We start from the raw sequence: 11,562 nt of genomic DNA on the forward strand, positions 1-11,562 counted from the left end.
TACTATAAATAATAGTATAAGAAAAAAAACATATATAATAACTTATCTTTATACCTAGCGGCGCGTTATATAATACCTACCTTACTAAGTATTCTGTTCTTCTTTTTCTTACTACTCTTGTTTTTCATATAATACTAGTATAGTAGTATTAGTTAGTATAGACGTAAGTTCTTAGGTAAAGGCTTAGTACCTTACTTACTTAACTAGGTACTATACTTAGCTACCTTAGCCTTATTATATAGTACGCTTTCTTATAATCCTCTTAATATAGTATTCTTCTTTTCTTCTTATAATTATAGGCCTAGGCTAATCGTTAGTTACCTCTTATAATAAGAATAGATTATATAATACTAGGCGTAAGAGGTTAGAAAAGAACACGTTATAGATCCTTAGTAAGGTGTTAAGCCGGTAGCTATATAAACCTATAACCTCTATTACTAAGGAAAGACCCTCTAGTCGTTTCTATAATATAAAGAATAGCTACTAAGGACAAGTACGTCTATACGCTATATAAGTATTATATTTGTATAAGATAGATAATACGTCTATACTTATACTAAAGTAATATAGCTAAGGCAAAAAGGCACGTTACGCCCTAAAAGGGCTAAGGCTTAACGCTACTTATCTATATAAATAAGTTACGTAAAGACGTAAGGAAAGATAATATATAAGATTAAGTACAGCTAGGTAGTAAGGACGTTTAACTATACGATAGTATTGTTAACTATATAGACAAGGCTATATATGTATTAGTAAGGGCTAGCTAAAAGTAAGGTAGCGTCGTACGCGTTCTATAGGTTTAAAGTAGCTATTTTTACTATATATATAAAAAAAAAAAAGGCTTAGTAATAGGCTAGTGCCTATATTAGCGCCGTACGAGTTTGTACTAAGAGAGAGTTTAACTTACTAATTGTTAGAGGTAGCTACTTTAGGACGCTTAGTAGTAGGCTAGTAGCTAAGTTAGTACTATACAAGCTTAGAAGAGAGCTTGACTTACTAATCGTTAAGAGGCAGCTACTTTAAGGCTTAATTAATAGATTATAGTACGATCGTATAGCGTAAGAGAGAGTAGCGGCAAGAGTAGTAGATTAGGTTGTTAAGGTTAGGTATAAGGAGAAAGGGGAATTAATTTATAGTAGTATAGGGATTGTCTAGATTACTCGCTAAAGAGAGCTAATTAGGGCCCTTGTATAAAGCGCGGGTTATAGGATTAGGCGTTAGTACAGGAAGGGAAGAGAGAGGGAGGGGGGGTAATGTTACAGGTTAGAACCCGGTAAGGGGTTAGTGCTAAGCACGTGACTAACCGGACTATTATTACCCTGCCCTAACAGTAGAGTTTTCTCTTACCTCTTACCTTATACAAACCCTTTCCTTTCTTTCCTCTTTAGAGTATTCTCCTTATAGAATAAATCGACTTTACTTAAGCATTGTGTCGTTAACCCCCTAACACTAAGAGCCTTAGCTACTAACAACAATTTACTCTCTTATTCTTTATATTATAGAGTTTAGGCCTAATAGGTTTATAGCGTCTTTTCTTTTACCTAAAAGCTTCTAAGAACAAAAGCTAAAAAAGAAGGATATTATATTAAGAGCCTTATTTAAAAGGATTATATAAGGCTTAGAAATTATACGTAAAGGCTTAGAAATTAAAAGTAAGGTAACTATATCGTACTATTAAGGGAACGTAAAGGATTTATAGGGCATAAGAAGAAAGAATAGACTAGGGAAATTAAGGGGATTTAGAGATAAGTTTGTAATCTATACGGCTACCTACCTTTGTCTTTAAATATACTATATATCTGCCTTTAACTCTTTTACTCTATAGATACACACCTAACACTATATTAAGTACTCTAACACGTAAGATTATAATAGCTTAGAAATTAAGTATAAGGTAACTACGTGCTTTAACTAAGGTAATAGTAGCGTTAAGGAGTATAAGAATTAGGAAAAGAGGGGAAAAAGAAGAGGGGATTTAGAGATTAGTCTATAGTTAAAGTAGTGATATACCTTTAAATATACTACGACTGTCTATCGACTCTTGCCTCTTCTACTCTATAGAAATACACCTGACAATTACTATAGAATAAGAGAGCTACTAAGAGGGCAAAAGGTAATAATAAAGTAAAGGGACGCTTATAAAACTGTCTTAGGACAGTCTTAGGACAGTTTTCTAAAAAAGGACGGTTATAGGACAGTTCCTTTAGAAAAGAACAGTTACAAGATAGTCTTGTTAGAAGGGATAGTCATAAGACAGTCTACTTAAAAAGGATGGTCCTAAAAAAAGGACGGTCCTTTCTTTAGGACCGTCCCTTTCTTAAGGACAGTCCTCTCTATATGACCGTCCTTATATTTATTAATAGTCCTTTCTCTAGGACTGTCTTAGGACGGTCTAATATACTAGGACGGTCTCTATTTAAGATGACCGTTATATGACGATCAATTTATAATGTGACTGTCCTAGGACAGTTATAATTCTAAGGACGGTCCCTAGACCGTCAGAAAGCCTTATAGGCCGCCTTTAAGGTATACCTACAGATAAAAGGTCTATTTACATATAGACAAGATCTCTAATAGGACTGTCAATTCGATATTGACTGTTATAATTAAGTCCGGTCAATTCTGTTTTGAGCATACTATTAAGGTATTATACTAGTCTAGGATAGATCAATTGATAGTGCTCTGAGAAGCTTAGAAAGTAGGGATAGTCACACATTTGGCTGGTCAATTGACCGTCCGAGGACTGTCATAATGGCCCTGCGCCCCCGTAGTATATGTCAAGTAGTAAAGAAACTAATCGTTTAAACTTACCGACTAGTACTGTACATAATAAACGATAGCTCCCCTTGTCCATTACATGGTGCGCAATCAACCACCCAGTAGTGAAAAAGCTCTTCTAATAGGTACCGCCGGCTCTGTATACAGCCCCAGGTACAGTACAGAGTAGCTCATACTAGCAGAATGTTTCTCTACAAAGCGCTTTGTAGTCGCCCTGCCGTTCTGCCTACGCACCCTAGAACCCTGTCTATCGGTACTTTACTCCGTATGCATGTATATATCAAGTCTACCCACCTTAGTTATCCACCGATTTGCCAAATACGTATGTTTCCCGCATTCGCGGGCCGGGCCGGCAACCATTCACTCAGCCAGCCCACAGCCACTCTATAGACCCCGGCCATGATTTTGTCGATACCCCAGAGAATGCAAAAATACTCGCTACCGACCACATAGAGCTGGCAACCAGGAGGAGTAGGTAGTTTTATGACTTTGGATTCGTAATGAAATAGTATTTATGTAATACAAAATAGTGCAGGCTCAAAGAGATACCGCCAAACAGAAGTGAAATCCTTCCCGACCATCTAAACCCTGGCCGCCTTTCCAAACTCCCGACTCAAAGCAACCGCGTTTAGATGTTGACGTTGGTGCATTGGAGGTTGACAAGGCCCTGGAAGCAAATGTGAGTAGGAGGACAAGGAGCAGACAGGGGATGCTTACGTTCTCGTCACCAGTGCAGCAAGCAGCCTGGTTACCAGCGCAAGCCTGGCTGATGGGAATGTCGATAGCCACTGAAAAGGATTAGCAATGTGAAGGTAGGAATCCAAGGACCGAGGCGACTCACAAACTGGGATGTTGAGAGGGGAGCAGCTTCCACCCAAGATGCCGTCGAGGCCAAGACCCAAAAGACCACCGGATCCGTTGTTGCTGTTGTTGTCGGTCTTGTTGCAGCAGGAGATGACTTGACCGTTACCGCAGACGGCGTTGCCAGTAGGGCCGACAGTGGGCTCGCTCTGGGTTGGGTGAGCAACGGCCGCAAGGGCGAAGGTGAAGACAGCGAGGACGGTCTGGGCAATCATTTTGATGGTGTTGTTTGGTTTTGGGATTCGAAGATCGAAAGAGCGACGAGGATAAAGATGGAAAAGAGTGCTGGAAGGAGAGTGTAGATGTGGAAGACTGATGTGTGATGATGAGAGAAGTGAACTGGACGGATTTCCTCTTGCCTTTATACATTCTGGAGGGGAGATGGGAAGCCAGCACTGACTCGCAGTCTCTTGGTCGATCCACAGCGAGATGTTCGAAGCCATCGAGTACTCCACGACCCGCGACTCCGCGAGTCACTGCTGCGTACGCTGCACTTGCTTCTCGCTGTCGCACATTATTATTATTGACAATAGCCTCAGCTCCAACGAAACAAACCCTAGCAGCAGGACGGGCACGTGGGGCGGGCGGTCTGGCTGGCAGAGATGCGCATGACGGCGAGCTCGACGAGCCTTGGAGCCTTGGGCACTGGCCCTGCGCACCCGCCGCTCTGATTCGAGATGATGGACGGCGATCGACAGCGATGGTTGGATTCTGTTGAATCGCTGATATTGAGATGTCCAAGTCAGGGGCTGTCAATGGTGCAGCGCATTACTCGTGCTGGTGCTGCCTCGCGAGCCTGTCCGGATGGGGCTCCGCCTAGCCTGGCGCGCATGAACACCGCTCGATCTCTGTGCCATTGTCCATCTACTACTTGTCTGGCCCTGCGAGACCTACCGAACCACAAGAGGTTGTTATCGACGCGCCAATCAAACATATAGGCCTACCTATTATCGACATTAGTGCCCTTCGTGCAGCGGCCCGCGCCCGCTTATTTCGTCAACACTCGAACAGCTGCCGATGCGGCGAACGCTGCGATGCCAGGCTTCTCCGCGCTTGGCGGCTTTGGGCCTTTGCGGCATTTGGGCCTTTGCGGCTCTTGGGCCTCTGCGGTCTTCTTACCCCACAATCCCGGGAGCCCAGAGTCGGCCGGCGCCCCCAAACCCCTTCAGGGGTCTTTGCCTCCTTGGGCCGATCAACTATGGCCCCCAGCGCAACATCAACAGCCTCCCCTATAGCGGTCCCGACTCCTCACGGGTGGATGGGAGGAGGGCCGGATCCTGCGGTGTGTGAGGCCTTGATGCCACTTGCTTGCTTACACCTTGGCCAGTATTGGTTTGCCTTGGCTCAGCAGTTCTGGAGTTCAAAGAGGGATGGGCAGCGCCAACGGGCTTACTACGAATAAGGACCGACAAATACGGCACTTACATCGTATCGAGGGACCATTTCAGATAATGGCGCAGCGCCATGCCGCCAACGGAAAGCCGCTAGGCCGTTGTCTCAGACAAGCAGACCCGCCACGTCGGAGGCTCGACATATCTTACGGAGAATAGGATGTCAATATCTCGATTCCAGCCTCGCGTTCCATACTCGTGGGTCCCTTTTCCGCGCTCTCCGTTCAGCCCTGACATAAGCCAATGCTCTAGTGGGCCTTGTGATAGGGCTTGTCGAACAAACCCCATTTCCGAGTGGGCCAGCTCTTCATACATAGCAAGGTAACTTATTGAACAGAGGGGCAATACATGACTCAAGAACCAGGCATACCTTACCTACCCTTCCCCTGGATTTCCACCTGACCGTAAACCTACTGTACGTAGGAGAGAATCTATTAATCTTACGGCAACACTGCAGAATGGTAAAGGGGGCAGCCAGAAAGAGACTCATCTCATGCTCCGCGGCATTGTCCCCCAGTCGTGCGAAAGAGATGGACAAAAGGGGGCGAGGTTGTTTCCAAATACCTACTGTATGCCAAGATTGGGCGTATTGTACACCGCCTCATGGTTAAGAAAGAAGGCCTGCTACTGGAAAGAAACTCGAAACCACACACAACTTCGGCGACTCTAGAACTATCTCCACGTATCATTTTCAAGATGGAATCTCCATCCGTTGTTTGTTGGCCAGGTGAAAAGGTCGTTCGCTCGACTTGTTCTTTGAGTTCCGTTCAAGAAAGATGGACAGCAGCAAGCACCAGAGTGGCTGCTCGAGGTGGTCGTATATGCCTGACCATGAAAGTTAGTATCTTGCCAGCTTGGGACAGTAATCACATCCGCTGCTTCTCCATGTACCACCGGGAGAGAAAGCTAACTTCGTCATCTGCAGATCATTTCGTATGACCATTTGTTTCTGAAGATTGAGGAGGCAAGTATTTAGCATCTTGAAATAGTATTAGATCACTGATATTACAGTAGAAATCGAAACATGGACGCACTGTGTCGCTTTGGGTACTCGTTCCCAGCGCCCAGCGGATCCCTTCGATACACTCTTTTTGCTTACTCGAACCAGTCCGGAGATACTCACAATAGGAGACTGCAATATTCAGAAATCTCGCAAGATTCCATGTGCTTTTCCAAGTCAGACTCCTTTGAGGTGGTTGATGTTGACTAGCGCGGCCCTTTGTCAACACAAATCTCGGTCTTTGAAGACATCTGCTCTACAGCCTGGAATGCTCGGAGGAATATTTCACAAGATCCGGTCGCGAGCACATTCGGTTTCCTCTATATTGTGCATCCTCTCTCAATCTAAGCTCTCTTCCAGTAAGGGTATGTCCAAGCAAGAATCCGAATTACGTTACATCATCATTCCGCGGCATATTTCGTTGCAAACAGTGGCTTGGCATCATACACCATGGAACTTGCAGAGATATGTTGAGGATATAAGAGACTGACGTTCAACTCCAGGTAGCATTTCATTCATAGAATAAGCCATCTACAACAGCTTTGGGCTCTGGAGTCCACTTTGTTCGCTTTAAGTTACAATATACCTTCCTGGTGGATGATTGACTCAGCAGAAAGATTAATTTACACGAAGGATACTCGGTGTAGGTACCTCCATTGCCCTCTATATCTGTATCCATGTATTAAACCGCGGAGGCGGGCAATACAACACAGTAACTACGTATGTCCTTTCAATTTGCGAGGTATTCTGGAGAGCCTTCGGGAACAGAGGCGAAGAACATGTGAGTGGTTCCTATCAGATGGTGCAGAATAGAAGTCTCTGAGTCTAAATAGCCATAGGTTGGATCCCATCAAGCTTCTTTCCTCGCGCCACCTGGACTCAAGCCACGCCGCTGGCAAGCAGAAACACATGCCCAATCTTGATATGAGATAACTTTGGAATATGCCTCTAGAACCGAGCTGGGACAGAAAATCCGGATCAACAGGAAGCTAGCTCAGCACCGGTAATCGGGAGGTTTTCATGCTGTAGGGAGCCGCAGCCGTCGACGGATCACTTACTTCCAGGCCTGCAACTATATGACTACCTAACTTCCATCCATCTCAGTTTTGTTGGTCACCGTCTGCAGCGTCGGTTGATAGCCCGCTTCCCTCCGAAACGGTTCGTGTCATTGATTTATAACGCACGGGGAGCACAGACACTCTGTCTCTCCACACGATTGAAGTACGTTGGATCAAGGAAACTGGGATTTATCACAGGTTGACCAGCCACCTACTTGCGGCAGCAGAGGAGCCGTATATCATCGACATGTTGTTCTATCCAATTATAGCCAGCGGCACAACCATAACCGGTGGAGCATTGGTCAGGGTACCTTGCCTAAGGTATGCCGTGTATTTTTTGGCCGGCTCTAAGACGATGTCCTCGTCGGCTCGTCCCTTTGATCCGGATACAGTACGGAGCATGCGCCCGGAAATGGCATGGGGTCACGTGCCGCAACGACAGCGAGTCTGCGATGATACGGCCCGCAATTAACCAGATAACGGGTGGCACTTTGTGTGGTATCGAGTCCCGAGTAGATGCTATCTATCCTCATCTGGGTACGATAGGTAGGTATGGCTGGTTTGTCCCTACAGAGTACAGACTGCACTACAGCGGGACGGGACGGTGCCTTTTTTTTTTTCTTTTCTCCTTTTTTTCCTTTTTTGCTTCTTTTTTTCTTCTTTTTTTTCTTTTTTCCTTCTTTTTTCCTTCTTTTTCTTCTTTTTCCCTGACGGAGTATTCTTTCGCCTTCTGGATCTTTCCTCTGCTCGGCCTAGCGGTGCACAACGCGCATAACGTCTGCACAGCATAAGGTAGCATCCCCCGGACAAGCCAATGAGCGCCCAGGGTTTTCTGTTCGCGCAACCTCTGATCGCATGGCGATCGCATTAAGCTGATTCGTCCATCTCTGCAGAATTTTCTTTCCTTGCTCCTTGCGGACGACGGCTTTTTGCTCCCTTTGCTTTTCGCTGAAGTTTTGACAGGTGTCCACGCCGCGCGCTCAAGCCTGCTCTGCTCTGCTTTGATGATGATTAGCTCGACGACCCTGGCCAGGACCGATAGGCCACAGGACAGCCAGCCCGGGGTGCATGTCTCCTTCAGATGTCTAGATAGCAGATAGCTGTACCCCGTAAGAGATCGGCGGGGCCATTCTTATCGGCCTGGTATCACTTACGTCTTACGTACTACTCCGTAACGTGCTACGCGCTGGGACTTGGCGCAAAACGCAAATTCTGCTCCCTAACCCTACCTTGCTGTGCTCCGTACAATCTCGCTCTCGCAAAGCATTGCCTGCCCTTGCCTACCTCTTGTTAGTTTGGTATTATTATTACTATTGCCTCCTTGGGTATTCGTTTACTTTGCCTGCTTTTGCCTACTTTATCCTCTTGTGCCTTCTCCACCTGTTTTTCTTTCTCCTCCTCGTCTCTCTCTGCCTCCTCTTGGGTCCACCCACATATAAATACTGTATAATACAAGGCACCTTCACCTGCTGCTACTACTGCTGCTGCTGCTGCTACTACTACTACTAGCCGACAACATCAATAATCATGGCAGACATTCGCAGTGACAATGACAATGGTATTGCCCAGACCCAGACCCAGACCCAGACCCAGAGCGACACCCCCCGTCAGGAGAAGAGTGCCCAAGTCGAGTCCAATGGCCCAGATGGCCAGAGGACGATTGTCGATGTGGACCAGATGAATGAGGCAGATGCCCGTCTCGCCGCCCAGTTTGGCTACCAGCCGGTTTTCAAGAGGGAGTTTGGATATCTCTCCACCTTCTCTTTCGCTGTCAGCATCAGTGGCTTGTTTGCTACGATCATGACGACCTTCTCGTATCCGCTCACTGCCGGAGGATCTGCTGCTGCCATCTGGTGCTGGCTGATTTCAGGTTTGGGATGCATGTGTATTGCTGTGAGTGATTCTCCTCCTTTGTATATACGCTCGGAAAGGGCACGGGAAGGATTTCTTGTTGATGCCGTTCACAGTGCTCCGTTGCCGAATTGGTCTCGGCATATCCAACGTCGGGAGGCTTGTATGACAAACCCGTCCCTATTTCTGTTACTCGAACATCGTGGCTAATTTCCACCATCGTCAGGTACTTCACGATCTCGCGACTTGTGCCTAAGGAATGGGTCCCGGGGGTCAGCTGGTGAGTAGCGGACTCAACACCCCCGCTCCTTCCTCTGCCTCCCAGTTTAGTAGTAGGCTTTAATACTAATAATATTCCCTCCCCGTAGGGTTACTGGGTGGGTCAATCTTTTGGGCCAGGTTTGCCCCCTCCTTCCCTTGCACCAACCTTTCCCTAATGTTGCTCCCCTAGATTGCCGGTATTGCCTCGTCGGAGTATGGGGCGGCTCAGATGCTCCTCGCTGCTGTTGCTATCGGGAAAGATTTTGACTATGAGATTACTGCGAATAAAACGGTCGGTGTTATGGCCGCTCTCACGGTGCTGACTGGTCTTGTGAACTCTCTGTCGACTTACTGGATGGAGAAAATGACTAAATCATACGTTATCTTCCACGTCCTTGTGCTGCTGTCATGCTCAATTGCACTCCTAGCCAAGACGAAGGACAAGCATGATGCAACTTATGTGTTCACTAATGTTGAATCGACCTCGGGCTGGTCACCAGTTGGGTTCAGCTTTCTGTTTGGGTTTTTGTCCGTCTCGTGGACCATGACAGACTACGATGCCACCGCACATATTACAGAAGAGTGAGTGCTTCTCGACCGATTTTGTAGAGCCCCATTCTGATGTCCTACTCAAGAATATCCGATCCGGAGATCAAAGCCCCATGGGCCATTTCAAGCGCCATGCTGTTCACCTATGTGGCTGGTTTCCTCTTCAACATCGTGCTCTGTTTTTGCATGGTACTTTCCCTCCTATCAATATTTGAAGACTTATACCGACTTTTACACAGGGTGAACCCTCCGATATCCTTGGAAGTCCGGTTGCGCAACCCGTCGCTCAAATCTTTTACAATAGTCTCGGAAAGGCTGGAGGCATCTGCTTCACAGTCTTCGGACTCATCATCATCATGTTTGTGTGCTTTACGGCTATGGTAGGTTATTATGTCCAATGTAGACATGCTTTCCAGAGCACGAATGACTAATAGGCTTTCCTAGCAATCAATGGGTCGGACGGTTTTTGCCTTCTCTCGAGATAAGTTGTTGCCCTTTTCCTCTGTCTGGACACGAATCAACTCGAAGACCGGAACTCCTCTATACGCGACATGGATATCCGTCTTCTTTTGCATTGCTATCAACTTGATTGGGCTTGGGTCCTATGCTGCTATTGCCGGTGTCTTCAATGTCTGGTGAGTGCATCGTCCGATAACAGTCGAGATGCATCCTTTACTAAGGGGCCCCTTCTAGTGCCATCGCCCTCGACTGGAGTTACTGCATACCTATCTTGTAAGCACATTTCCGGACCTTCCAGATTCTTTACTGACCGGAGCCCAGCTGTAAACTCGCCTTCGGCAAATTCGTTCCTGGCCCATGGCATATGGGACGAGCTAGTAAATTTGTCAATGCCTGGGCCTGCCTCTGGACATTATTCGCCAGCATCATCTTTATCCTACCGACCATCAGGCCAGTAACTGGCGACAACGTGAGTACCGTATCGGATGGCAGTTAATGACTTCGCTAACAATTTCAGATGAACTATGCATCAGCCTTCTTGGCATTAATCTTAGGCGCTGCCGCAGTTTTCTGGTATATCAGTGGCCGAAAATACTACACGGGACCGATCACAGAGGCCCAAGAAGATTATACTTCCGAGTCGCATATGATTTCCAGTGCTATAGAACGCAAGTCAGAGAAGGAAATGGTCTGAGCAAGAGGATGTGCGTAGTGCACCAACCTGTGGTGAATGCAGTAAATGCAAGCCTGAGGGCAGTGCTAATCGTGCACTGTATTTAGTATGTGCTCTCAAGTCCCGGGTATACATCAGAGCTGCGTTAGAGCAGTTGCTATCTTGATACTCCTTTTTTGTACCCGCGATAGTCAGATTACTATGAATATGATACCCATAGAACACGATATTGTTGCCGATATTCTCCCTCGTATGTTCTCTTCCCATCTTAAATTACTGTAGAGCTGTAGAGCGCACCGTTCAACCGCCCCGGCTTTGTGCTCGATGATCCGCGGCGCGATGAGGGTTTTGGGGGGGGGGGGGGGGCGTGTTCCGTGTTCCATTGAGCTCGACTCGTCACCGCGGCTTGTTCTTAATAACAATCTTACGTGCAGACCTTTCTCATCCTTCTTTTACTTAGCATAATGACATGAATTAATCTCAATAAGGAGACGAGAATCCGTTGCTTAGGTCTCAGCAACATAAAAGTTCATTTTGAGAGGGCAGGCGATTCCCACGCAGGAGGTAGACTGTGACAAGAGTTGCGAGACCAAGGTCTCTCTCTCTCCCTCAGCTTGGTGAAGCCAGGCGGTTTAGCAGTCCCGCCACTCTCTAGATTCAAGCTAATCCGATGTCGAGTCC

At 46.6% G+C, this 11,562-nt stretch overlaps 2 protein-coding genes across 2 annotated transcripts; one reads left to right on the top strand and one right to left on the bottom strand.

Moving 5' to 3' along the window:
• Window positions 1-3,317: 3,317 nt before the first annotated feature.
• M430DRAFT_43206 (hypothetical protein) lies at window positions 3,318-3,854 on the bottom strand (the record flags this gene model as incomplete). Its single annotated transcript, XM_024867600.1, has 3 exons — window positions 3,318-3,445; window positions 3,496-3,566; window positions 3,620-3,854. The coding sequence occupies 3 exons, from the start codon at window positions 3,852-3,854 to the stop codon at window positions 3,407-3,409; spliced, it is 345 nt and encodes a 114-aa protein (XP_024719525.1). The 3' UTR covers window positions 3,318-3,406.
• A 4,535-nt stretch (window positions 3,855-8,389) lies between these two features.
• On the top strand, window positions 8,390-11,119 carry M430DRAFT_123466 (hypothetical protein). The gene is made up of 11 exons (XM_024861880.1): window positions 8,390-8,981; window positions 9,056-9,102; window positions 9,166-9,219; window positions 9,308-9,338; window positions 9,391-9,782; window positions 9,836-9,938; window positions 9,989-10,129; window positions 10,194-10,384; window positions 10,443-10,481; window positions 10,530-10,677; window positions 10,726-11,119. The coding sequence occupies exons 1-11, from the start codon at window positions 8,616-8,618 to the stop codon at window positions 10,900-10,902; spliced, it is 1,689 nt and encodes a 562-aa protein (XP_024719526.1). The 5' UTR covers window positions 8,390-8,615; the 3' UTR covers window positions 10,903-11,119.
• The last annotated feature ends 443 nt before the right edge of the window (window positions 11,120-11,562 follow it).

Source organism: Amorphotheca resinae (assembly GCF_003019875.1).
Source record: "Amorphotheca resinae ATCC 22711 unplaced genomic scaffold M430scaffold_8, whole genome shotgun sequence".
In the NCBI taxonomy this organism is placed as follows: Eukaryota; Fungi; Ascomycota; class Leotiomycetes; order Helotiales; family Amorphothecaceae; genus Amorphotheca; species Amorphotheca resinae.